At 43.2% G+C, this 25,769-nt stretch overlaps 1 protein-coding gene across 1 annotated transcript; it reads left to right on the top strand.

The window, feature by feature from the left end:
• Positions 1-84: 84 nt before the first annotated feature.
• On the top strand, positions 85-24,763 carry ZMPSTE24 (zinc metallopeptidase STE24). Its single transcript, XM_054086452.1, has 10 exons — positions 85-269; positions 2,950-3,096; positions 8,638-8,724; positions 9,403-9,519; positions 13,041-13,193; positions 17,088-17,229; positions 19,512-19,672; positions 20,505-20,609; positions 22,491-22,634; positions 22,977-24,763. The coding sequence occupies exons 1-10, from the start codon at positions 153-155 to the stop codon at positions 23,199-23,201; spliced, it is 1,398 nt and encodes a 465-aa protein (XP_053942427.1). The 5' UTR covers positions 85-152; the 3' UTR covers positions 23,202-24,763.
• Positions 24,764-25,769: the final 1,006 nt, after the last annotated feature.

The following is a 25,769-nucleotide window of genomic DNA, read 5'->3' as shown; positions in this document are numbered from 1 at the left end:
GCCTCGTGCTCTTCGGCCCCGCCCACTCCCCGGCCTCGTTCTCTGCGGCCCCTCCCCCTCCTCGGCGTCGCGCTCTGCGGCCCCGCCCACCCCCCGGCCTCGCGCTGTCCCCGGCCTCGGGCGGGGCGGATGCGCGGTGGCGGCGCGCTGCGATGGCGCTGTCGGGAGAGCTGTGGGCAGAGCTGCCGGCGGAGCGGCGCATCTTCTGCGCCGTGCTGCTCTTCTCCTGGGCCGTGTACCTCTGGGAGGCCTTCCTGGCGCACCGGCAGGTCGGCGGGTGCTGCGGGGGCCGGGGCGGGGGGAGAGGGAGAAGCTCGGCCCGGTGCCGCTCGGCGCTGCCAGAGGGACCCCTGGAGTCGGCGCGGCGGGGCGGGAGCGCGGGGAGAACCGGGAGCGGGGGGGAAGGAGGGCCGTGCGGGCCGGGCTCCGGCCTGAGCCTCAGCCCCTGCCGCTGACCCCGGTCGTACCGGCACATCGGGCTCTGAGACTCGGTTTGGAGGTTCAGAAAGCGGAGCGTCCTTTGTCAGGGCCTGGGCAGCGCCGGCGGCCACCGCCATCAGCCGCGCGCCGCCAGACGAGCGCTGCGGGCAGGAAATATTCCATACCTCTTCCATACCTTTGGATCAGTTTTCCCAGAAATCGTATGCATGTGCCGTTATTGTCCGAGGTCTGATTTTAATGTTTGTTAAGAAACTTCGAAACAGTAGAAACTCTTTCTGGTTTGGAGCTTTGGCCCTAGCTCTGCCTGGCCTTCCCTCAGAGACGGGAGCGCTGCACGGAGGAGACACCTCTGCTCGGTACCGATCGTGCCTCACGCGAGACGTTCTCACCTTCAAAGAATGAACTGTATCTGGAAAATACCTTTTTAAAGAAAACATATTCTCGGGGGGGTCATTCTGTCCGACTTTCAAACAGTTACTTAGGCGAAACTGAACTTGGGCTTAAATCAAAAGTTGTTTCATTTTTTGTAATAGGAATTTCTTCTTGCACACCCTCTGCTCTCCCCGCTCTGCTCCCGCCGCCGTCGCCACTCAGGCCTCGGGGAGCCTGGCGGAACCGGGGCGCTGCTCCGCCCGCACCGAGCGGGGGCTCCGCGCTGCGGCGGGAGCGACAGTGCGTTTTGAAGTGATGAAGGGTAGGAACTCGTTCTTCGAGAAGGGATAGATATACTGAAATGAGTTATGGCGATGGATGGAATAAGGACCTGGGTTGAAAACTGGTTGGATGGCCCAGAGAGTGGTGGTCAATGGAGTTCACTCCAGCTGGAGGTCGGTCACAAGTGGGGTTCCTCAGGGCTCGGTGCTGGGTCCAGTCCTGTTCAATGTCTCTATCAATGACCTGGATGAAGGCATTGAGTGCACCCTCAGCAAGTTTGCGGATGACACTAAGCTGGGTGGAAGTGTGGATCTGCTGGAGGGTAGGGAGGCTCTGCAAAGGGATCTGAACAGGCTGGACCGCTGGGCCGAGGCCAATGGCATGAGGTTCAACAAGGCCAAATGCCGGGTCCTGCACTTGGGGCACAACAACCCTGTGCAGTGCTACAGACTGGGGGAAGAGTGGCTGGAGAGCTGCATGGAGGAGAAGGACCTGGGGGTAATGGTTGACAGTGGCTGAACATGAGCCAGCAGTGTGCCCAGGTGGCCAAGAAGGCCAATGGAATCTTGGCTTGGATCAGAAATGGGGTCACCAGCAGGTCCAGGGAGGTTATGCTCCCTCTGTACTCGGCACTGGTGAGACCACACCTTGAATCCTGTGTTGAGTTCTGGTCCCCTCACCACAAGAAGGATGTTGAGGCTCTGGAGTGTGTCCAGAGAAGAGCAACGAAGCTGGTGAGGGGGCTGGAGAACAAGTCTTACGAGGAGCGGCTGAGAGAGCTGGGGTTGTTTAGCCTGGAGAAGAGGAGGCTGAGGGGAGACCTTATTGCTCTCTACAACTACCTGAAAGGAGGTTGTGGAGAGGAGGGAGCTGGGCTCTTCTCCCAAGTGACAGGGGAGAGGACAAGAGGGAATGGCCTGAAGCTCCGCCAGGGGAGGTTCAGGTTGGATATCAGAAAAAAATTCTTCACAGAAAGAGTCCTCGGGCACTGGAACAGCTGCCCAGGGAGGGGGTCGAGTCGCCTTCCCTGGAGGTGTTTAAGGAACGGGTGGATGAAGTGCTGAGGGACATGGTTTAAGGGCCATGTTATAGGAATGGTTGGACTCCATGATCCCGTGGGTCCTTTCCAACCTGGTGATTCTATGATTCTATGATTTTTGTCTTTAAAAATGCTCACGTGGCGAGTTGTTACCAAAAGTGAAGCCACCCCATGTAGGCGAAGTCACGGATCTGGGCTCTGCGGGGAAGGATCTAGTGTTTGGGTCCTGACTCTGCCCCATCGTTACTGCGGTGCTGCGGGTCACATCCTGGGAAGAAATAACTCTTGTGTGATCTTTATATGGCAGCTGGATGGGAAATAAATTAAAAAGTAGGCGACTCGGTTTCTGATTACAAAGTCATGGAGGGATAGGACGAGGGGGAATGGCTTTAAATTGGAGAAGGGAAAATTTAGACTAGGCATAAGGAGGAAATTCTTCACAGTGAGGGTGGGGAGGCCGTGGCCCAGGTTGCCCAGGGAAGCTGTGTCTGCCCCATCCCTGGAGGTGTTCCAGGCCAGGTTGGATGGGCCTTGGGCAGCTGATCCAGTGGGAGGTGTCCCTGCCCATGGCAGAGGGGTTGGAACTGGATGATCTTCAAGGTCCCTTCCAGCTCAAACCAGTCTGTGATTATAACCAATAATAATGCTTCACTTTTATATTTACACCTTGATGGAAAATAGGAATTTAGAAATTTTTGGGAGTCTTTTTGTTAAAACTTTCTGTAGTGGTCCAGGGGATCATGGTATGTGTTACTTTTAAATCTTATTTATCTCCTTAAAAATATTGTCTGTAAATTTATTTTTCAATTTTTCAGAGGCGGGTGTATAGAACAACAACACATGTACCACAGGAATTAGGACAGATCATGGATTCAGAAACATTTGAGAAATCTCGTCTATATCAACTGGACAAAAGTACTTTCAGCTTCTGGTCAGGCCTGTATTCGGAAGTGGAGGGCACTGTAAGTACCTGCTCTGGCACTCACGTGAAACTTTCCATTTATTTAAACTGTGCAGTACTTTGATTTGTAGTCATGCTGTGCAGATGCACTGTAGGCATGCTAGCATCTTACATCAAATACCAAAATTTGGAAGGCCTAGGATTCTGATTTTCTTGGTTTTGGCTGTGTTTGCTATATAAAAAGGAATAATTACTCAGCACATAATTTCTCTGCAGTGCAAAGTCTTACAACGTATATTGTATTACTGTGCTTCAGTGGCACAGCTGACCGATTGTGATTTCCACTGCCACATAATTAAGCAACATCAAAATTATTTTAAGTTGTTACAAATACAGACCTTTTTCTGTGTTTGGAAGAATGCAATTAATTCTATTTTTGTGTAAAATTGCAGTAGAAGGTAGGAAGAAAAGCCTGTGAGAAGAGGAAGAGTGCCAATAGGCACTTCTGAAGTGTAAGAACAGTTGCACTGGGCAAGTAATGTTGGGATGTATGAAGAAACAGAGCCATTGAGTTACATGTGTGATATATAAACAGTTTTTAAGAGAAACCTTTTCTGACTTATTGCTGAAATACACTGCTCCTCAGTAGCACAACTGGGTCAAAAAGGAACCCTGAAATGCCTGGTGTTCTAAAATATCATTTGAGTATGATATGCACAATGAACTTGCAGAAGCAAAAAGGTCAGTTATAAAAGATAATGAAAATAGTATTGTGAACTAATGTAAGTCATGTAACTGCATAACTGTACTGCAGTCCCTCTTCACTTTTGCGTTTCCTGGTCCCTCTTGTGCAGCCTAATCTGTATCTTGTTTCATTTTTTATGAACTTGTAACAGCGTTGTTATACTTGTGTCAATATGGCTGTTGCATTCGTGTAGTTGGGCTTTTTGGGATGCTGAGTACAACTTCGGGGAGTCTTTGTGTGAATTTGAAAAGCTTCTGTGTTTTTGATCAACTTTAGAGACAGTACTTCATCTGAAAAATAAAGCCATCCTCCAGCAGTGTTTTAGCAGACAGGGTGCAATGATACCACCTATCAAGTGCAACAAGGCAAAGGTGTTCTGAAGCTTTATCTTGATTTCAAGAGCTTTAGCCAAAACAGCTTCCCTTTTCTTTTTTTTTTAATAATGAAAAAAATGTATATTTTCATTATTAAAATAGAGAGCTTAAAGAATAGGTGGATGCGGACAGTTTACCAAGGCCTATAATAACAGGTCAAGGGGCAGTGGTTTCAAACCAAAGGAGGATGACTGGATGATCTTTAAAGGCTCTTTCTGAATCAAACTATTCTGTGATTGTGCCTGTGTAGGAAAAGCACAGCCTTTGCTTTCTCTCATGACCTTTATCTGTTCAGTTCTTATTACTGTAATGACAGGTCCACAATGAATTTGCAGCTGATGTTTCTGTTATGGAAATGAGTGCATCCAGCCGCCTTCCACAGTGGAGCCACAAACATGAGACTGCTGGTGCTTTCTCTGCAGGAGTCAAAACCAGTTACTGAGTTAAGCATCTTTGCTTATGTATTGTTCCACAGTTTCATCTATGATGGTGATAAACAGCTAGGAAACAGTTGTGTTACAGTGACACTGATCAACAAAAGCCAAGGTGAAAAAAAACATGGAATATGTGCATTAAAGCTCCTGGCTGATTAATTGAGTGCTGACCTGAATCAGCAGGTCTCTGCAGTCAGCTGAGGAGCGTGCCTGTCTTCTACTTGTATCAGGAGTTGTTTGCAGCTTCTGAACAAGAGTTAGAATCATAGAATCGTAGAATAGTTAGTGTTGGAAGGGACCTTAAAGGTCATCTAGCTCCAACCCTGCTGCCACGGGCAGGGACATCCCACTGGATCAGGCTGCCCAAGGCCCCATACAACCTGGCCTTGAACACCTCCAGGGATGGGGCAGCCACAACTTCCCTGGGCAACCTGGGCCAGGGCCTCACCACTCTCATGGTGAAGAAATTCTTCCTAATGTCTACTCTAAACCTGCCCCTCTCCAGTTTGTAACCATTCCCTCTGGTCCTATCCCCACAAGCCTTTGTGAATAGTTCCTCTCCAGCTTTTCTGTAGCCCCTTCAGGTACTGGAAGGTTGCTATAAGCTCTCCTCTGAGCCTTCTCTTCTCCAGGCTGAACAACCCCAACTCTCTCAGCCTGTCCTCTTAGGGAAGGTGCTCCAGCCCTTGGATCATCTTTGTAGTCCTCCTCTGGACCCATTCAACAGCTCCATCTCCTTCTTACGTTGAGGATTCCAGAACTGGACACAGTATTCCAGATGAGGTCTCACACGAGAGGAATAGAGGGGCAGAATCACCTCCCTCGCCCTGCTGCCCACGCTGCTTTGGATGCAGCCCAGGATACGGTTGGCCGCCTGGGCTGCGAGCGCACATTGCCGGCTTATGTCGAGCTTCCCAGCACCTCCAAGTTCTTCTCTGCAGGTAGTTCTCCATCACATCATCCCCCATGGTATACTGAAAATTGGGATTACCCCGATCGAGGTGCAGGAAGTGTTACGTGTTCCTGCTTGGGCTTGATGGGTTGTGGTCTTTGGATTCTGTATCCCTGAACTTCTTACGTTTCTTAAGTTTGGGATTGGGAGTGAGATGTCCCAGGATGGTTGCTAATGGGCCTCCAGGCTCTTCAGTGTCCAAATTTTGCCTGCATTTGCAGATTTGCTGCAGAGGTTGCAGAGCTTTGTGGAAGCAAGGTAACGCTTGCCAGTCTGGTGGCTTATGCATCTCATTGCTTCATTGTGTCTCCATTAATAGTGGCCCTGGTACCCAGTCGCCCTCCAGCAGGATTTCTTCATCTGGTTCTGCACATCACTTTACGTGGCTTCTCTTAGTTCTAGGCATTGGCGAGGCACTTTGTTCTTTGCAGCATTGCTGTGCACTTTTGAAAGGCTGCCGTTTGTAGAGTTTTCTTAATGAATTTTTTGTTAAATTCACAAAATTGGTGTTTGGTTTTGATCACTCTGGTCCCATTTGGAATGATGTAAGGGAAGGGTATCATAGCCAGCTGTGAGCTCTGGACGATTTCCACAGCAAGTCCTGACTGCTGCCCTTGTGTTTAGATTCCTGTCCTTTAAAATTGTGTTCCTTGTCTTTCCTTCTCCCTAGGAAAGCACACCCTCAGGTTTCCCCATTTATTTAGTTCCTGCAGAGGGAAAATTACACTTGAATGGAAATTGCACCCCCAGTCCATTGTCATCTTAGGACAAGAGGTTTTCTTGGAAAACTGAGAATTGGAAATCACCCTTATGGTACCTTTTTGGGTATGTTTTAAAGATCAGTAATAAATCTAGGTAATAGCACTTTCCCAGCTACGCTCACTGATCTAAGAAAAGCAGACAGTCTTGGAGGCCTATAGAGCTGCTTCTGGTCAGTAATGTCTGCTGTATGCTGAAAAGAGAATACAAGTTTGGCATAAAGTTCAGAGCTGAATTAATTAGCAGCTGGAATGCATTGAGTGATAAAGTAGTTATTACCTTCGGAGTAGTCCAAATGGTAGGGATAGAGAACTAGGCTGATTGTTTTTTGTAATAACAGCTTGTGAAACATTGAGAACTTCCAGCTGTGTACCATGAGCGTGGCAGAGGCACTTGAGTATCCAGATCACTCTGATCATCTTCTGCCGGCTGCTGTGAACACCTCCAGACTTGATACACATCTTCTTGGGTTTTGAGAACTTGTTCTCAATTATACTGGAGACTGCTGTCTTCACTTCAGACTCGAAGAAAAGTTTGTGTTCCCCAAAAAAATCTGCCTGCTTGTTCCACTTACTGTGATCAACCTAATAAAAACAAAGATGTCATGTACAAAAATTTTCATGCATACCCGTATGCTGTCATGGCCACAACATATTTCATTATAGGGAAAATTCCATTGATCTGAATGCTGCAGCAGTGCTGTGGTTGTAGCTAAGGTTATCATTGCTCATTAGATTTCACACAGCTTCTTTGTGCATGCCTCATTCCCGAGGGGAATTGTACAATATTCAACAAGGACAGATGCAGGGTTTGCACTTGGGTCACAAGAACCCCATGCAGTGCTCCAGGCTTGGGGAAGAGCAACTGGAAAGCTGTCTGGCAGAAAAGAACCTGGGGATGCTAGTCAACAGTGGTTGAATGTGAGCCAGCACCGTTGCCAAGAAGGCCAACAGCATCCCGGCTTGGATCCAAAATGGTTCTTTGATTCTATTTTACGATCAAGCTGGTATCACTGATGTGTTGGGTGTGTGCAGTTTCTTCTCTTCATGTATGTGATGATGAGTTACTGCTCCTTTCTGTGATGTTGAGCTGTATCTTTTTGTTTCTCAGAATCTGTCCTGGGATTATCGGATTCCAGCAGAGCTGCAGCGGGGTGGCCTGTACTGTCTGATTTCACTGCTTCCTTAGAGCTTAACTGCATCCTTTATTGGCTTTAGGAACAGCCTGAACCTGAAAGAGACTGTCATGGCCAATGTTGATGAAATTGGATGACAGTTTTCCAACACTTTCCTTTTAGAAGTATGGTTCATTAACCTAGCAAGTTAGTTGAAGGGGAGATGCTGTATTTGAATTATTCATATGCATTAATTTATTTCAGCCATTAATTATGTGGATTTCTTGTTAGCTAATAAGTAATATCAACATCATGCTAATAGCTGTCTTTGTTCAGGGCTTAGTACTTCTGGGATTTCCAGCTCTGGAACTTACAGGCAGCCTGCAAAGGAAAAAATGAGCTTGCTTTGGTCCTTTCCATCTCCTGCTGACACTCAAAATTCACCCTAATAGTTGGGTTATGAGATAAAGTCCTTTAAAACCAAATAAGTAGATAAAAACCTGGTATTGTCCATATTGGAAATCTGCCTACGTGAAAACTGATTTTTCTTATATATGTAGTGATGCATTAATTGCTAAGAAAGTAAATGTGAAATATTTGGAAGTCAAGCTGTTCAGCAAACACCACCACCCCCTGCCAGGGGCCTCAGCTCTGCCCCGGCTTCAGGAGCTCTGCTCTGGGCATTACTTTGATGGTGGTGTGTCCTGAGTTGTCTGCTCCCCACTCTGGTACTGCAGGAGGCGTTGTGAGGCAGGTGAAGGGGGAGAGTGTGAAACTTTCTTAAAATGGCTGAAGCAGCAATAATACTGAGAGTGAAATTACTGCCTGTCTCTTGGCAGGGAGTACGGTCAGGATGCTGCATCTTGCACCCCTTTCCTAGCAATGGTGCTTTACGCAGCCGCAGGGATACAAGTTTGAAGGTCTCTGGAAAATATACCTTATGTCCAAGCCATCAGAGCAGCAAAGTCTGCAGGAAGGCTTGGAAAGATGCTCATATTTCCCAGGACAGGGGAAGCTTGGCCTGATCTGCCCTTCTGTAAAGGAAAAGTGAACCTTTGCCAAGTATTCCAGGCTTTCTTTATGCACTGTTCAGGTCAGAAGGAGTCAAAGAGTCCAGTTATAAAACTGTTCTCATTTACCCTTAAAAGGTTCTCATTGTGCTGAAATTTCAGTTGAATAAAGTGACAGTTTGTTTGATAGTGCCTCTGTGGTTTTGTTTTCAAGATGATTCTCCTCTGTGGAGGAATTCCTTTTCTCTGGAATCTGTCTGGGCGGATCTGTGGTCGTGCTGGGTTTGGACCAGAATATGAGGTAAGCAGCCTTTAAATTTTAGCGGAAACTTTTGCTCTGTGAATTATACTATTTTAATAATTTCTAATTTTAAGCTTGCCATTTACTTGAAGTGGGATTCAGCTACAGGTACGACATCGTAGAAGTAACAATTTCTGGTGAATGCAGTGACTGAGTGAGTCTGAGACCTGGTAAGAGTATGTGAATTTGCAGTTAGCTTAATAATTAGAATATCCTTGTATGTTAAAATCATACAATTCTTAAAGCTGTTTGAGTCAAACAAGGTGGTGCACTGGGGTTTTGGGGACTTTTTGTTTTGGTGGTGTCTTTATACTAATCCTAGATGTGTCTTTATACTAATCCTAGATGTGTCTTTATACTAATCCTAGATGTAATCTTCCTGCACAGTAAAAGGGTAAGAAATTTGAGGCTACTGCTCGTGTTATCTTTGTGCTGTGGATGAGGCATCTATCCAAATTCTTGTCCCGAATCCTTAGTTGTTATTTAGATCTATTTCATTGATGTAAGCTGTTTCAGGGTTCAGTAATCTGATTGTCACAACCACATTCTGTCTTTGAATTTGTCTAGCTTCATCTTTTAACCGGTTTCAGTTAAACCACTGACGTAAAATCCGTTTTTAACACCTCGAGTAATGTAAGTACAGATCAGTAAAGATCAGATTTATATTTTTATTTTCAGATTGTTCAGTCATTGATATTCCTGCTGCTGGCAACCCTCTTCAGTGCAGTGACTGGCCTCCCATGGAGTTTGTATAACACGTTTGTCATAGAAGAGAAGCATGGTTTCAATCAACAGGTACTGTAAATGGCAGTGGTACTGAGCTAACACCTTCAGTAGCTTTGGTTGGTTGGGTGGACTGGTACATCCATATCTGTGCTGAAGATCATTAGGTTTAGGAACATTTCTACTTGCGCTGCATTAAAATAAGAGCAGTGACAGTTTGTGACTCCTGCAGAAGTCCCTGTGCCGCACTGGAATGTCTCTGCATGAGCCCATGCTTTTGAACAAAGAGAAATGTATGTTTGAGCAGTAGAGCCAGGAATATTTTGTACTTCAGGAGTTTGGTTTTGGATGGACTGTTCTTTGCCCTTACTGAGAAGACTGCAAGGGGCAGTTCTTGTTTATGGACACTGAACAGGTGAAACAACACAGTTACTTTCCTCTTCATTGTGTTTTGCTTATTGATTTCTTGTATCAGCCTTTGCTAAATTAGAGAATTCAGCTCTTCATTTGTACTTCTGTCAGGTCTGCACCTAATATCAGCTCTGGCATTCTTAATTTCTCTCACTAACCTAGTTTAACCTGTTTCAGTAACAGTTTCTCATGATATCAGATTTTTCTTTTGGGAGAGGAACCTCAATCTGGGACACATCATAGTCATTTCATGCCAGAGCATAAAACCCAGTTTTCTGCTGGGTAGTATTGGCTACAGTACTTTCTGTTTCAGGTCAACTAAGGGCTTTTTTTACAATAGAATGACATTTGGGTGGGTACAAATGTGAGATAAAGCTGTTTGGCTCGTTTTGATGAGGGTAGAGATTTTCTGCTGTTTGCCAGTTTCATCTTCCAGTTATATTTCTGGTAAATGGATACATTGATTTTCTTTTTTTATAAAACAAGTAAGATAAAATAAGTGAGGAAAAAAATCCTGAACGCAACGATCCAGTTTGCACCCTCTCTCAGTCATCTTTAAAACAGAAGTGCGTAGATTCTGACATATCCTATATTATTTTCACATCAAATACTGGCAGACTGTTTTCTTTTTGGGAAAGCCCCACTATGAAAATACTCCCTGCACAGTTCTGCCTTGACATCTGTATTTTATCCCAGTAACTGCAAGGCTTGTTTGGTGCCTACGGGGAGCAGACTAACTGCAAACATCCTTTTCCTATCAGGGTGGAAGGAATGCTCCCATGTTTCCAGAGCATGAGTCAAGCAATCTTTTCTTCAAGGAAATACTTAATGGATGTGTTATTTTTTTTGTTTGGTCAGTCCTGAACAGGCACATCAGGTCTGAACCTTGGTTGTCTCTCTTACCTTAGTGAGGACTAAGTTCCGTCTTGGTGCCAAATCTTTATGTTCAGGACAGAAGTCCAAAGGTTGTCCGTACTGGGACTTGTAAAGCACAAGAGTTAGAGCAAACTGGCAGACTAACTGATGGATGGAGAGCTTGATTTGATCAGGCCCTGCCTCTGAGCAGAAAAAACTTAGCAGCTTGGACTAATTTAAAACTGGTCTTGAGAGCTTGTAGAACACATGTATCATCTTTGTGTGCTTTATGGAGGGTAAGGAGGATTCTGGGTGTATCCTCCAAACATTTTCTTCTTGGAGTTGAGCTCTCTGGGTGCATTGCTGTTGTCAGTGCAAGCACTGTGCTTGATCAAATCCGAAAAGGAAGCTTTGCCTTGATGTCTGTGGGTCTTGTAAAGTGCTTGACCGAGCTACCTGCATGATGGCTTTTGCAAGGGTTTTTTCACTGTACTGGTCCTCGTGCCAAGAATTGAAGGCTGAGTCCAGGTACCAAATCTCTCACAAGCACAACCAAATCTCAGTCTTTCATTTCAGACTGGTGGGGTAGATCATTCAGTGAATGAGCTGAATTGACTCGTAGTACCAGCCCAGACTCCGGAATTTCTAGTAGTGAGTCTCAAGTGATCTTCAGATCAACTCCTTCTTCCATGGGAGTGGCTTGCTGAAAATGAGGATTTCTCCTGAAGTCCCATCTGTGTTAGAAAGCAGGCAAGCATGAAAGACACCATGCAGTTTTGTATCTCTCCTCCTCCTCGATTGTGGAGCTGGAAGTAAAAGAATAACTGAAATAAAAACTTGAGCAAAATGGGTTGTAGTTGCTGTGTTGCAGAAAGCCTAGAGGAAACAGCACTGGCAGCACTCTTCTGTTCAGAGTTCTTCTAGGTTAGAGAACGTGACTGTCTTCAGCTGTTTACTAAGCTAAAAAATGAAAAAGCTATGTAACAACAGGCCTGAGCTGAGGAAGTAATAAAGGAGGAACACACTGTTGTGTATTTTATGGCTTGTACCGGTTTAAGGTCTTGATCAAACAGGAACACTGTTTCCTTTGTCCAGGATGGCGCACAGAGTTTTTCCTGTTTCTCCATGCCATTTTCAAGAGAGAAGCACTGCTTGGTCTGAATGAGAGCCACAAGTCTGGCTGCTCTAGTTACAGAGCTGTTTTGCTGGAAGAGGTAGTCCACACTCCCTGGGAATATGAAAGGCAAGGAATGGTGTCCTCTGGAGCATTCCATTTGTGTGGGCAGGTATCTGCACAACTGCGTTACTGCTGATACCAATGGTCTCATAGCAGGAACGTGTGACCAGAGCACCCACTGTGTGACCAGAATAAAGAATAGTCTAAAATAATGTGCTTGATTTGTTTCTGATGGTCATGGAGGTCTGAGGCCTCCATCCAAATTCCTTCCCCAAATCTTTATTTTTTATTTAAATCTGTTTCACAAGTCTTTTTGGTTTTTTTTTCCCAGACGAGTTCCGTATCTTTAACATAGTATGGGCTCTTTAATACAGCTTGCTGGGGAGAATCTTTACATAATAACTCACTTCTGTGCCTTGCAGATAGCTGTAAGTACTGAAGTAACAATTCCTGAAGGAGCCAGTTGGGTGTCTAATCACATAGCAGAGTCACTAGATCAGATTCATTCAGGTAGACGTCCTTGAAATTTCTATTGTTTCTATTAAAGTTGTGCTAATTTTACAACCTGAGACTGATACTTGAGTAGTAACTGTCAGTGGGAGCTTGAGGTGAGATGCCCAACATATATCTATAAACCTTTTAATAGGACTTCTATATATTTCCAGTAACGACAGTCAGCTTACTGGTGACTGGAGGTTAAGATGAATGGAAGCAACTGTTCAAAGACAAAATATTTTATGCTGGCTGTGTTTCTTTAAGGTTTTCCTAGTCTTAAAAATCCCACAATGTCTAGGATATAGATTGGTAAAGGAATTAAAGGACAGGTAAACTTAAATTTTTCTTTAGTCCTTTAACAAAATACATATGTGCAATAAAACATAAGGGTTTGGGTCAGATCTTACTGAGGAAAAAGACATCTGCATGGGCTTGAAGGCCATGTAGGTATAGAGAGGCACAGCTCCCAGGAGAGGAAGTGATGAGCTTCTTCCACTTTTTCTTAACTTACTCTTACTTCCTTATCACACTGGTGTTTCTGCTTGGCCATTTATCTTGTTTCGTGTCTGTGCCTCCACTGAAGGGATCAGTTCATTAGCTACTGTCCATGTCAATATTTACATTGAAAAATATCACTGATATCCTTTCTTTACAGACGCTGGGATTTTTTTTTAAAGATGCTATCAAGAAGTTTGTCGTGACTCAGTGTATTCTGTTGCCAGTGACTTCCCTTCTGCTTTACATTATTAAAATAGGGGGAGACTACTTCTTCATCTATGCCTGGCTCTTCACATTAGTTGTTTCCTTGGTGAGTATGAGAATGTTTGGGTTTTTTCCAAATACTGGCTTACTTGCATTGTGCTGAGGTTTAAAACCATAACTGAATAGAAATGGAGAAATTTCTAAATCTCCTGGGACTTTTAGTGTCTACAAACTTTAACAGCGTGTCTTGCTTTCAGTGTACTGGTTCAGAAATAATAGCTTATATTAATTCTCCACATTAATGTGATACCTTATATTTTATCTATTTAATACCAGAGTGTCTTCATCAATTGAAAATAAACATTCAAAAAGTTTTAGAATAGATACTGGAAATACAGAATGATGAGATGACAGGTTTTCCTTTCTTAAATATAGTGAGGGCACAAGGGCAACTGCCAACAGTGGGACAAGACAAGGCAGAATGTGCTTTGGTCAGAGATATTTCCTTTGGCCTTTTCTTACACATTATCAAACACTGATTCTCCGCTGCATTGCTTTGTATTGAGAAGAGCAGTGATTTTCCTGTGCTGCCTCTGCTTATAGAGCTGCTTTAGTACACTGAATTGGTAACTGGCATTTTTAGGGCTTGTATTAAAAGGATCTTTTAGTGTACATCAAAAGGATTTGATATTTTCTCTTGTTACTATAAGCTCTGAGGTCTGTATTTTTCTTGTCCTCTTTCAGTGTAGTGCTCTGCTGTCTCTTTGCTCAGCATATGAACCATTGCTTGGCCAAGGAAGAAATTACAGGAGTACTGATATATATATTAGTTCATTTTCAGATTTAGAGAACACCTTAACAAATGAAAGAATTATTACATTACACTGTAATAAAGCTTGCCACGTTAGCCTAATAATAAATCTGGGTCAGTCAATCCCTAATTCTCCTGGCAGGTTCACACTTTCTGGTTGCACTGGAGTGCGTTGGTAAGAACATTTTTAGGAATATCTGGGTAAGCAATCATGATTGATTGCTTTCTTCAGCTCCTCTTTCATGAATTAAGTAGATCTTGCTTTTCGTATTTTTTTCCCTTGTCCCCTTTTCTTCTGAATTCAGATCAATCACAACTTTCTTGGACTTAAAATGTGCCAACTTCCTTTCTAAATGACAGGCGTTGGCTTGCCAAATTGGTAAAAAAATGTGATAGCAAGGCTACATGGGAGACCACGGCAATTAATGCGGGAAAACCTGATTTCCCAGTTATATCCAATAGCTGCATTGACTTTCTCAGACACGGCAACATGGAAGGAATTGTGACTCACTTTAAATTGTGACTGCAAAGTCTTTTCATAAACCTGTTTTTATGGGATATAGATCCCTTTATGTGAAGTGCATTTGTTGCTTACTCGTATTTTTGCTTCATTGATGCGTAACATGTAACTGAAATAAAATCTCTGTGGATTAGTGGAATTGTGTGGCCACTTATTCTGGGATAGTGCTGTTTCCAGCAGTGTGTGTCCAAAGAAGTCCATGACAGTACTATAGTAGCAGAGGTACCCTACTTAGGCAGCAAGTCTGGCCTACGATTACTACTTTGAGTTCTTTCAAGCTTTTTTTTTAATGTTTTTTTGCTTGCTTACACAGTGTTTCCTCTTTTGTTGTCTGTAAGCCAGGTGTCCCTGTGCTGGCATGTTCCCTGGTTTTGTCTCTGAACGTGTTCTGAAAAATCATGTTAGGTGTCAGAAATGTCAGTTTAGTGTATCAGAATAACTGATTTGGAGAGTTTTCTGTAGAGACTGATCAGTACTTCTGAAAAAGAACAGTTCTTTCTTCCAAGCTTTGATCAGCAGTTTACTCTTAAATCTTCTTTCAGCATTTGAGCTGCTGCTCTGCCAGCTAGAGTGAAGCAGTCCACGCTTACAGATCATTCTAGTGTAGCCTTATTATTAGCAAAATTGGGGAGGTATTACTTCCTCGTGTGATATCCAGTTAGTATCTTAAGTCTTTAGTCTTAAAGGGTTTAAAGATTTGTTTTCTTCATAGAAGGATTAATCTCAAATTTTAAAAGAACTGGTAGGCTCAGGATTTTAAGACCCACAGGATTTTCAGAAATGGCCCACCCTCATCTGCACCCAGAAAGTGACATTTTTTTTCCTTAGCCACATTTATACCTGTCTTTAACTGCTCCTATTCTTACCATCTTTTTGTCAAAATAGATGTTGTACAAATATTGTATGATCTTGTATGAGAAACTTTCTGAATGTCCATTTTATGATCTTTACTAAGCAAGTTTAGTAGAAAGAAGAGATGTAGGTGAGGAGTACCTGAATTTCAAGGTGAGAACCAGAACATACTTGGCAGCGAGCACATTTTTCTTTCTATCACTTTTCTATCACCACCCAGTGTTTTTGCTCTGCCCCTTCCAATTGAGCTCTCCGCATAGGTCTGTCTCTTGCACAACAAAAGCTAGAAAATAAAACCTGGCGTGTCAGAGCTGCACATTTCTGTACTGAAAGGTTGTGTTCGAGACCAAATGGCTCACTGTTTTTTTTCCTATCCCTCCTTTTTTTTTTTTATCCTGAAGGTTAAGTGCATGCACAATTGGTGCTTTTCAGGTGTCTTGCAATATTGCTACAGCTTTACAGGGTGTTGGTCATGGTTTGAGGCCTTAGCGGTGTGGGTTTGAGTGGTCTTTTATGTGTAAAATAGCCGTGAAAGGTGTTGTATTTACCCTTTGGCATTCAATTTAGGGAAAAATCCCAATTATAATCACATTTCCATAACTCTCTAATTGTAGTTAGGGTCATATCCTTTTTACCATTTTGTTTTGCCTGCTAACATCAGGGAATTACCCAAAGGTCAGACATAAGGGCTTAAAATGAGTCTACAGGTATTACATGGTCTGAGATGCTTTCCTCAACTGAAACAGGTGATTTCTGTTAGATAAAATCGCCTCCTACGCTTGCTGCAAAATAGCTACAGAGGTTTAAACTTCTGGCTTAACAGTTACGGTAATGAAAGTAACTTATTTTCTAGTGGTGTTTTGTGTCACTTCCCCCACTTGCTGTGACTTCGGAAAAATCAGTTTCCCTGGTTTGAGATTTCACTGGACTTTTTCAACAGTGGAAATACTTTCAGAAGTCACGGTTCTTGTTTTCAGTGAAAAGAAACCCTGTCAAGACAACTTTGAACTAGATGTCCATTTGTGTCTTGTGTCCTGTTGTGTTTTCATTAACCAGAATTTAAATTTTTCTCCAATCATTTTCTTTAAAATAAATAAATAAGTAAAAATCAGAGTTCAGCTTTCCTGCCCATCACAGTGTTATTCCAGTCCTGGCTTTCTCATCTGGGTTGCGTCTGTTGTCAGTTTGAAGATGCAGGTACATTGTAGTGGTTTCTGGGACGTGGCTGTTACCTGTTGTGAACCAGCAGCCTCAGGCAGTTCCTCAGCCCTGTATACAGCTGGGAGAAAGGCCAGAAAATACAAGACATGAAATTTCTTGCTTGCTTTAGACCGTGGCTTTGCAAGTTAGCTAGAATTTGAAGAAGCACGAGTATCTTCTGGTTCAGTCGGCTCTGCTGCTCATCATGAAACGCTACAGAGCTTTCCAGCGTGGGTGGAGCAGGTGGCAGTGATGGTCCGTCACTGATAAGACCCCTGCTCCCAGCTCTGTGAGTGAGTTTGCCTTCTGCAGCGTGATGAACCATCAGAGCACAAGCATGTCCACCCTGATTCTGCAAGCGCTGTAGAGTGCAGATTGACCTACCCCCACCCCACCGTGCTTGGGAACTGCTGACTCTCAACAGGCTGAGCAGTGGTCTTCGTGGACGAGGTGGCCCATAGACAGCCTGGCTACAGATCACGCTTCATAACAGACTCTGCTTTATCAAGTATTTTCTCTGAAATTTTGTACCATCTTTTTGTATGTATTCAGACTCCTCCTTTAGAACTGACCACACCTTTGTGTGTCTTGGTTTTAATACCTGTGTGTGTTTGCAGGTGCTTGTTACGATCTATGCAGACTATATTGCACCTTTGTTTGATAAATTCATTCCGCTTCCCGAGGGAGAGCTCAAGCAACAAATTGAAACGATGGCAAAGAGCATTGACTTCCCCCTGACTAAGGTGTACGTGGTTGAAGGTGAGAGTCTGGAGATTTTTTGTTAATAAAAAGACTTTCTGGTTTTGAATTTGTGGATTTTTATCTCTGATCGTGGATGCTGTAATAGGGCAGTTGATTGTTAATGCCCGTGCCATTTCCTTTTTGTTTTGCCTTGGGGGTCAGAGAAGTGAAACTGAAGGTGGAACCTTAATGCAGCGTTGTCTTGGCTCTGTGAGTGGAAATACACAGCACAGTAAGAAATGGAAGCAGCAGTCAAGATTCCAGTTTTAGAGCTTTAAACATTTAGGATAAGTGTGTTTTATTGTTACTAGTCTCAGTTTAACATCAATTAATTATCTCAAAGTCCTTGGAGAAACAGTTGAAAAAGTTACGCAAGTCAAAAACACCTCTTCCTTAGAACGTTCCCTTGGACAGTTTCTGATGGTGTGGTTGGACAACTCAAGACCTTTAACTTGAGACTTATTTTTTCACTTTCTAGTGATGAATTTCTCCTCCTCTTTTTCTTAGGTCATGAACTATAACATGAAGCATGCCAGCTGCTGTGTTTTTTCCTCTCCACTCCCATGTTCATGGAGCACTTTTCTGTTTGACTTTTCCACTGTTAATCATCTTGTTCCCTTCTGAACTTTATTTCAGGTGCTTCCCCAAACTTTGTTTTGGTCTTGTGCCTTACCTGTGAAGATCAGAAGGGTTTTATTGTGAAAGCAGTATGAGATGACATAAAGAGATGGAACAGTAGAATGTTGCTGTCGAGAGGGTGATGGTTTTACTGACCCTGGAAGCTGTGGCTTTCAAAGCTCTGCTTCAGTGCAGCCAGAACCTGCTATTATAAATCTACTTGTGGCCCAAGAAACTCCTCTTTCCTAATGTAGTTGAAGCTTTTCAAGCTTTAGAGTCAGTGCAGAGTCTTGCCAAGCAGGGAAGCTTTTCCCAGAGTCATTGCTGGCTGTATCCTGGCTTTTAACCATGGTCAAAGTCCTATGAGACAACCAGTTGTCAGTACTCTGGCATCCAGTGTAGAGTACCACTGCACTGGCTTCTTCAGCGTGTCAACATTTGGAGGCAATGATCTGCGGTGGAGTGACGCTGCCAAACCCCCATTTTCTTTCCTAGCATCCTTAAGAGTATTGAGCCAGCCCTATTTCCTTCTGACCTTGCAGGCTGGATGTGTGAACATATTTTTGCCAGTGTTTTTCTGCATTCTGTCTTGGCTCTTTCCACTCCAAAACTGACTTCTTGGTAAGATGTGCAATGGGCAGATTACAAAGGTTCATTCTCTTCCAACACTTAAGGGAGGGTGGCGTTTTTTAATGATACCCAGATGAAAGGGAACATTACTAGCCTGTGGCTGTTCAGGTTTTGTCACTGAGAAGACTGGATGCTGAGGTTTTGTACTCAGACCAGCCTCTTCCTTTGTTGATCCATCTTCATTTGGTGCTGAAGGTTAGAGTAGAAAGAGTGTTCTGCATAGTAATAGACTGCCTTGCAATGGGACAATGGATATTTTATGCCCTAAGGAATTTATGTATCTCATACTTTTATAATGAGAGCTGAAGGCAAATGCCTTCAACTGGAAGTATCTTCTGTTGTAAAACCCAGAGCAGTCCATCTCATCTCTCACAGAGACCCGTGTCAGTCCTCGTGTTGCAACAGCTCCTGTCCATAGGGAAAAATAGGCCATGTTTTAACAGCTGCTTTGATCTAAACAGTTCTTTTATCAACTGAAACAGTCTGTGTTCTATGGAAAGAGATTAGTTTCTTGTCTCCAAGCATATTGATAGTAGAAACAGTCCATGATTTACCTGATTGGCCTATTCCAAACAAAAATAATTGTGAGGGACTGCCTGATAATCTGTAGTTCTTCTCATTTTCTTCTGCTTATCTGTTTCCAACATCTTCATCCTTACCTGTTTCAAATTGTCTTTGCTGGCACATTGATGTACTCATCCCAGGTCCTTTGCCAGGAAAGCAGTACATGTTCTATGTAGAACGCTCTTTCTGCTCTAACCAAAAATCGCAATAGAAATTGCTTTTTTTCTGGATGTTAGACATGTGCACGCCTGGTAGTGTTTTTAGAGATGTTACAGATGAAAAAAATGATTTCTCTGTTGGAGTCAGCAAACAAGATAATCGTTACTTACATAATTTTAAAATGTGCTTCACCCTGCAAACTCATTCGCCTGAGTTTATTTGTGAACTTCAAGAATTCCATGGGAAAAAACTGTTCTATGTAATATTGCATTGTCTTCAGTGCATAGGATTATTTAGATCATGGTCTTCACTGTAATTTTCCCCAACAGGTTCTAAGCGTTCTTCTCATAGCAATGCTTATTTCTACGGATTCTTTAAGAATAAGCGGATAGTGCTCTTCGACACCCTCCTGGAAGATTATTCGGCATTGAACAAAGAGCCAGCAGAAGGTGAAGATGGTGAGAATGAAGAGACAAAGCCTAAACCCAAAGTGAGTTCATCTTTATTTTTTGTTGTTATTTACATTAACTTCTTGGTGAGATTTTCATGTGTTTTTTTTAAAGGTATTTTAAAGGTCCCGAGTGAGATGCTGAAACACAAAACCAAATTATTTCAACACCAAAGTATCCCTGAGCTGCTAATTGGAATTTCTGAGTCTGTGTGAATAGTGCAGACAGCGTAAAGGAGACTACTGGGAATCCACAGGGGCTTTAGGAAGACATTGTTTCCCCGCATGTAATTGTTTGAAGAAGGGACATGTTTGGGGTTTTAGCTCTCCTTCTTTTGGGACGGCCACACTGGAGCTTCCCTGTGAAGGAAAAGTTTTTGACTCTTAGTGTGTCATTCGTGTGCCTTTTACTACATCCGAGAGTTGTGTGGTAACAAGAGGCACTCGTGAGCGCACACACGGATCCCACATGTGCATCCTCCCCAGGATGTTGGCCTTCCTTTGTGCATTGTCCCATTGATGTGCAGCTGCACGACAAGACTCTGCTGTAACAGCATTTGTGGCTTCAGGAGAACATAGAATTCTTAAAACTGATGGAATGCTTTCTGAAGAGCCTGAACGAATAAGAGAAGACAGAATTGTGTTGTGCACCCTAGGGTTGGGCCACTGTGCAGATTGTTGTTCTGTCCAGATTCCATTTCCTGTAACCGTGCTGCTGGTGGAATTCTCTTCATCCATGGTTTGGCATGGCACACTGCGGAAGTGAGTGATGAGAGGAGGGGATTTTGAGCTCACCTGCTCTAGTCATAATGAGAATCACATTTATTTAGTTGTGTTTACTTGTACCTGCTATTCTGCTTTGGTATTTTCTCAGAACAAGAAACAAGGATGTAAGAATGAAGAAGTTCTGGCTGTACTTGGTCATGAATTGGGTCACTGGAAACTAGGTCACACTGTCAAGAATATTATCATCAGCCAGGTAAGTTATGAGAAACTGGTGGTTTCCTAGAGCATTCTGTAATTATTGGTGTTTCCAAATGCCTGCTTCCAAATTTGTAAGCATACGTTCACACAATAGACTTATGCTCTATGAAAAGTTGTTCAGGTTTTTTTCCTTTGCTGTATTGCAGTGAATGTGCGCTGACCTTTCTGTCCCCTTCTTGCTCTGTCTGGCTGGTAGAAAGCATCTAAGAAAGCAGCTCTGCTGCCTGCATTCATCTCAGCAGCCTTCTGAAGTTTTTTTCTTGCTCTTCCTTGTCTTGTATAGATCTCGGGGCCTTCTCTGTGCTAGGGATGGGACTGGCTGTGTCCTGGCTCCCAGACTTCATTTCTTTATCTGAATTTATCATTATCTGTGAGGAAGCTTTGTGTCTGAGAGCTTCTGTCAGTCTTGTTCTCTGGAGGACTGAGAAGGAATATGACTGAGGATTATGAAATTTGACACGGGGGGGGAATTCTGACTTATTTACACTGTATACTCAGACCTTGTGCACTGATTACTTGTAAATAACTATTGTGCCATTCTTGGTGCATGCCCAAATGGGGGTGAACACTGAGGCAGTCTCTAGGGATTGCCCAGCCTTGCCTTGGAATTAAAGGAGCCAATGCTCTGTTTACTCATGCACGTGTCTCTGGGCACTGCACAGTACAAAAAAAATTCTTCCATCAAACCTCCTTCTTCAAATTCTTCTCTGCGCAGTTCACTGCTATGTGCCTTCTGCAAAATGACTATCAGCAGTCTCCTGTGTGCTTAGATCTTTCTTTGTTCCAGGTATTTCTCACCCTTCTTTACTCTAAATTCCCTGCCTTTTCTTTGTCTCTCTTAGCTGTCTTCCTGTGCACCTTCTGTAACTCCATCATGTCTTTCTTGAGATGTGTGCACCACTCCAGGAATGCTTTTTCTAAGGCTGTTCACAAGCCTTTCAGGCAGCGCTGCTGTTTAAGAACATCTTTACGTCTTTATCTTTCTGTTTCCACACTGGCTTTTTCTTATCCACACAACTGAATACTTCAGTGAGGTCCTTCTCGTTGTCTGCTTTAAGGCAATATCTTCCAACTTCTGACATCAGTGTTGATCGCTACTAACTAGCAACTACTATGATGCTTTTGCCACTCTAACGCATGTACCTTTTGTCTTAGGATCCACTTTCTAGACATTATTATTTTGCTGTAATAGGTAGATTTTATCTTCAGTTCCTGGGATTTTCACAAATTCTTCTGTCGTGTCTTCTGCTTTTTCTGTTCATTGTTTGCTGTCACAGCCATTCCTCTTTTTTCTGTCGCATGTGTTTCAATAACAAACAGTGTTCTGGCACATTCCATGTTACCCTGAAAAGACCAGACAGCCACTTGGATTGAAACAGTAGTGATCACCTTCTCTAGAAAACTCAGTAAGGCATGATCCTGCCTCTTCCCTCTGGAAAACCAGGCAAACACAGTGCTTGGACACAGGGACACATGGCTAAGATGGAAGCAGATTGTTTCCAGGAATAGGAAGTATGATACAGCACAGATACATCTTGCTTGCTTTTAAACTTTTTGGAACCGAAATGCTTAATTCCAAGGAGATGGATTCTATCCTGTACTCCCTCCACACTTATCTTGTCTTCTTGCCTTTTCATCTTCTTTCCCTAAATTAGTTTTTTTCTTAGCTCGCTGACAGAAAATAGTAGGTGTTTCTTTATTGCATGCGTTCAAAGAAAGTGGGTCAGGGCTAGCTGCCTGTTTGTCTTTGTGTATTAGCTCTAAAGTATTCTGTTTGGGCTTTTTTCAGTGATACTTCTATGCAATATGACTAGGTCATGTTTTTGACTTAGATGAAAAACTTATCTTAATCGAGACTGTTGTTTCCTTTCTCCAGATGAATTCCTTCCTCTGCTTCTTCTTATTTGCTGTGTTAATTGGTCAAAAAGAACTCTTCACTGCGTTTGGTTTCTATGACACTCAGCCTACCCTGATAGGCTTGATGATTATTTTCCAGTTCATTTTTTCACCTTACAATGAGGTAAATTGTCTTCGGGACATAGATGCTGAAGTATTGTCCTATTTACATCCTATTTAACTAACAATATTATTGTGACTCAGGGAGGGGAGCAGGGTGGGGGAAGGTTTTGAAGATTTTTTGGGCTCTCTCTGGTGTCTCAGTTTAATGAGTAGGCCTGAGTGCTCCATGTTGGACAAGAGTCCCAGTTTCAGGTGTGGCCTGGATAAACTTCAAAGAGATCATTCAACGGCCATCATGATGGGTAGGATGTGGGAAGGGAGGCACAGTAGCATTTGCTGATACTATAAAGAACTTGCAGATGGCTGAATTTTAAACTAATTTTTGCTATATTTCTCTCCCCAGGTCCTCTCATTCTGTTTGACTGTATTAAGCCGACGGTTTGAGTTTCAAGCAGATGCATTTGCCAAGGAACTTGGCAAGGCTAAAGACCTGTATTCTGCTTTGATCAAGCTAAACAAAGATAACTTAGGATTCCCTGTTTCTGACTGGATCTTTTCAATGTGGCATTACTCCCATCCACCCCTTTTAGAAAGACTTCAGGCCTTGAAAGATGCAAAGCAAGAGTGACAGGAATCGTCCTTGGTTCGGAGTCAGTGCTTCCATCTCAGAAGCAAAGTTCAGAGCTGCTTTTTAATTTCCTTTTAAAAATTGATAATGCCAGTTCAGTGCAATGTTAACAGCACCACAGAAACAGGTATTAAATTATAAATGACTTTTTTTTAAAAAAAAACCAGAAATGTGGAACTTAATTTAGAAGAAGTACTGGGTGAAGACCTTCTCCCCCCGCACTGGCTTTTATCTCCATATCACAGTATAGACTTGTAAAGGGAGGACGACAAAGTTATAGTCTTCAAAGCACCTATTTCTTCAGTTTGTGTATGACTTCAACTTGCTTTTGATCCTATTCTCAGTGTTCTGTGAACCCTCCCAGTCTCAACCTCTTTAACAGCAAAGAGGGTTTGAGGGACTTGGTTTCTTGTATAATAACACTGGTATTCGCCAATCACTGGTTTATGTGTTTAAAAGCTGAATGCAAGCACAGGCCTTTCTCTGGATTGATGACTGTCATAATTGAAAATGTCACTTAATAAAAGCTCCTTTCTCTGAAGTGTGCGACGAAGGATGAAGTACAGCTGAGGAAATGTACCATGGCTTCCTTGGAAGTAAGCACTGGTTGGTATTGCCTAGTGTTATGGTGGGATTAGGCTCCTCCTTTTCTCCACTGTGCTGCTGGGGATATGGAAAGATGTTATGGAGAATCAGAGCAGGACCTACATCTTAACAAAAGCTGCTGATTCTCTATTCTCCCTTTTGCCTGTGAGCTGACTGGTTCCCAGCTTTTCCACACCTCAGTTCCTCCATCTCTGATGTTCTTTGCCTAAATTGTATATAGGGAAGTGTCTGGTTGCTCAGGCAGCGTTATTGAAGCCAAACTTTCATTCAGAGGGGCTTTTCCCTCCACTCCATGGAGGGGTTTCCATTGGTATGAATCCATCTGAGATGGTAGTGCTGGAATATTTAGAAAATATGAGTCATTGTTCTGATATAAATAGCCCCAAACACTCTTCATTCATATAGGTGAGTGAAAGGCAAAGTGAATAATTGCAAAAATGCAATTGATTATCTGCATTGATTATCTCAAATTTTTCTGATAAAAGGTGGAATTAAATTTACTTCTCTTGAAATAAAGATAAAAGTTAAATATACGTTTGTATGTGCCATACAAATGTTTTGAACCAGACTGAGCGCCCATGCTTCGTATAAAATCATATTTTATATCTACAATAAATGAAAAAGTTCTGCTCAGCTCTGTTGAGAGAGAAGTCTTCAAAGTACATTCTCGCTGTTTCATTATGCAGAGTATTCTTGGAGACTTACCTGTTAAAATTTGCTTTTCTGATCATAAGGAAAAATGCCTTCTCAGACAATGGACGTGATGTCTCAGGTGCAACAAGATACACGATGTTGTGGGAGCCCTTTGTATGCCTTATTGTGTTTATACCCTAGCGAATACGAAGTTGAACTATAGATATGGATTTAGGAGGCAGTTGTACAAATATGGGGAGCCTATATTTGTCATGTTAACTGCATTCATTAAATGGCCCTTGAATAAAAGGATTAACTTGAATCTGTCAATTCGGAAGAGTACATGAATGTGTCAGGTTTGGATTTGGAGATGTTTGTTGGCGTAAACCTATGGAAAACTTACTAAATGTGCTTGGAGAAAACCATTTCTCTCACCCATTAGGTAAAACTTGTACTCAGAAATTAATATTGGAGAAATTTGGTTAAACACAAACAAAAGGAGGGTGAAGTGGGAAATCTTGGTGTCATTACAGCAATTGCCTGTTGCTTCCTTTTCTTCCTTGTCACTTTGGAGTTGATCCCTGCAGTCCTCCCAGCTGGATTTCATCCAATTCCTCTAACAAGGATTCTGAGTTAGTTCCAGACCGCTCCAGTTGTTTCTTGGCATGAGTGCTGTTTGTCGGCGTGTGGAGCTGACCTCTGCCCATCCACATGCTGCTGTGCAGATGGCTGGAATGCATCAGCTACACCTCACAGACCTTCTGCAGCCTCTGGTTGCTTTCTGCATTCCTTAAAACAGTTGCAGTCTACTTCACCTTGATCTTTCTGTGCAGCTGCTGCCTCCCCATGTATCTAAATCCTCCTGGAGGGTCTGCACAGCCGCTACAAACCAGGTTGAGGGCAAGGTCTGTATGCAAGGATCCACTGCATGACCCTGCAAGAAAATGAGTAAGAGTTGGCTTTGGGTTTGTTACCCTTAGCCAACGATGTTGAAGTATTTGAGGTCAGGGAACCAGCACAGAACATCTCTGGCAGTGCACTCCACACTGGCATCTGTGAGGCTGCCTGGGTTAGCGGTGTCCTGCCCAAAGGCTGATAGCTCCAGCTTCCCATTTCCTGCCTCACCAGCTTTTTCTGGTGGTGTAAGTAGAAGCTTGAGAGAGGACATGACGGGGAAGAGCCCAGCACAAACCCCAGAAGAAGACAGGAAGACAACTAAAATTTGAATGCTTTAAGGGTGTTGGTGGATGAGAAGCTCAACAGGAGCCAGCAACGTCAGCAATGTATGCTTCGCAGCCCAGAGAACCACCTCTGTCCTGGGCTGCATCC

Source organism: Cuculus canorus, chromosome 22, assembly GCF_017976375.1.
Source record: "Cuculus canorus isolate bCucCan1 chromosome 22, bCucCan1.pri, whole genome shotgun sequence".
Lineage (NCBI taxonomy): Eukaryota > Metazoa > Chordata > Aves > Cuculiformes > Cuculidae > Cuculus > Cuculus canorus.
Note: the sequence above shows the minus strand (reverse complement) of the source record. Positions and strands in the feature narration are given on the sequence as shown.